The sequence below is a fragment of the Volvox carteri genome (assembly GCF_000143455.1).
Source record: "Volvox carteri f. nagariensis unplaced genomic scaffold VOLCAscaffold_61, whole genome shotgun sequence".
Classification (NCBI taxonomy): Eukaryota; Viridiplantae; Chlorophyta; class Chlorophyceae; order Chlamydomonadales; family Volvocaceae; genus Volvox; species Volvox carteri.
Window position 1 is genome coordinate 96,539 of NW_003307604.1, and position 2,071 is coordinate 98,609.

The window sequence follows — 2,071 nt, forward strand, 5'->3', positions numbered from 1 at the left end:
CCAGCACCATCAGCACCACCACCAGCACCACCACCACCACCACCACCACCACCACCAGCACCACCAGCACCACCAGCACCACCAGCACCACCAGCACCACCAGCACCACCAGCACCACCAGCACCACCAGCACCACCAGCACCACCATCACCACCATCACCACCATCACCACCATCGCCACCAGCACCACCATCACCACCATCACCACCATCACCACCATCACCACCATCACCACCAAAATCACCACCACCAGCACCACCACCAAGAGCACCACCAGCAACACCAGCACCAGCTCCACCATGGCCCCCAACACCGCCTCCTCTACCATTACCTCCACAGCCCCCAGCATTTTCACCAAAAAATGCATTACCACCGTCGCCGCTTTTTATGTTTCCAAGTAAGTCCTTATCTTATCCGTGCACAGCTGGGATGAGTCGATAACAGATGTGAAATACTTCTATAGTATTTGTGTATGAGGATGATTGATGGATCTTTCGAAACAGCTGCTCTGGATGTTTAGTCCTGTGTCAACCCCCGCCTGGCTGGCGCCATGCTGCGTATACGGCATTGAGGTTTAACCTGACACTGAGGCAGACATACTCTTGGCCAAAGCCTCCAGCGCATTTTGCGCTGAAATGTTCGATACTCCACGCGTGTTTTTGCAGTTTACAATAAGCAACGCATTTTGCTGCGCTCCTCATTGGCTAGCTAGTCTATAGAGAGCCAAAATTCGTACGGCATTGTTGAGATGTAACTTGGCCTTGCTTTTGGAGGGGCACAGCTCTAACTGATCGAATGTTCTCACCTTGGCTGTTTACAAAATTCCAACACTGTACTCCATCCGATATGTAGACTCCAGATAGTGTAGGCAGAATGCCTAATTACAGTAGTGAACTGCTAAGGGTAATTGTACGATATCCTAGTGATCTGGGTCTCCCGGACCAACTAGCAAACTGACAAGCCGACAGGCTACCGTCAGTGATTTTTTTTCGTTTAGGGTGAGGTCTCAATTTATTCCAACCTAAGTAATAAAGTTCCTAGGGTCGTCGTCAATTTATTCCTTAAGTGTGAGGCGCTGGGGGGGTTTCCGCCCTCCCAGACCCCCACCATAAGTTACATCTCCCCTCATACGATCTGTGGGGGTTCTCTTTCTGCTTATCCCGCCATACACCGTCGCTCTGGCCCTTGTGGATGCGCTGTGTCCGAGCCCGCTTGGCATGGCGAGCGCTCGGGTTCGGCGCCTGGAATGGATCACCGGCCGCACCGCATTCACTGTTGTTGTTGTCGAGCTGATTAGGTGATAGCTTGCGCTTATGCTAATTACACCCGCCATGGAGGGCAGGGGTAATGGCGCCCGTTTCATTGGTCGCTGCTGGCGGCAATGGTGTTGCTGCCAGCAGTGACCGGCAGCAACACCATTGCCTATGCATTCCCGACAACAGCACCGCCATCCCAAACGCCTTTATCAGGAAACATTTCAGGCTTACCTTGCTGTTTTGGTGTCTGTTCACGTTCGAGTCGTTGCCTTTTGCATTTTTGGCTACCGTAGTGCTACTTATAGTTCGTGAGCGCTTTGTTCGGGGAGGGGTCAAAAACTTTTCTGAAATTTGTACGTGCTCTTTGAATTTCGGGGAAGGCCGGACCAGATTTTGCGGGCATGATACAAATTTCGGGGCCCCTTCCAAAGTTTCGGGGCTTTTCAGACTGCAGCTTCCAGTCAGTCTCCCTCCACTGGGAACCCTTAAACTCATGGTCTCTCACCATTTTCGCACTTTGGAAACGCCCTAGCAAATTCTGGACGAGTGCAAGCCTCGCCTCGCCGGCTGCCGTAGCATTGACCGCATTGCGCTCGCGCCTAGCAACCTCCTCGTCCTCCATTCGCTCACGCTGGGCCTCGACAACAGCATCATCAAGCCTAACTGGTGCAAATCGAGCTCGGTCGCTCACCGGGGCGTTTAGTGCTAGCGGTTTCATCCCGCATTGAAGCAGGGTTGCCTGTCTTGCACGTTTTCCAGCATTGTTCATGTCCTACGTTTATGACTATTTCATGTATTTAAGAGCTGATTTCCGC

The 2,071-nt window shown here is 52.3% G+C and overlaps 1 protein-coding gene across 1 annotated transcript in view; it reads right to left on the bottom strand.

Moving 5' to 3' along the window:
• The window catches only part of VOLCADRAFT_97448 (uncharacterized protein), a gene marked incomplete at both ends in the record, with an annotated part of 4,258 nt that extends 3,930 nt beyond the window's left edge, over window positions 1-328 (bottom strand). The window contains one exon of the mRNA XM_002956457.1: window positions 8-328. Within this exon, the coding sequence (XP_002956503.1) occupies window positions 8-328 (321 nt within the window). The remainder of the gene's footprint in view (window positions 1-7) is intronic.
• Between the last annotated feature and the right edge of the window lie 1,743 nt (window positions 329-2,071).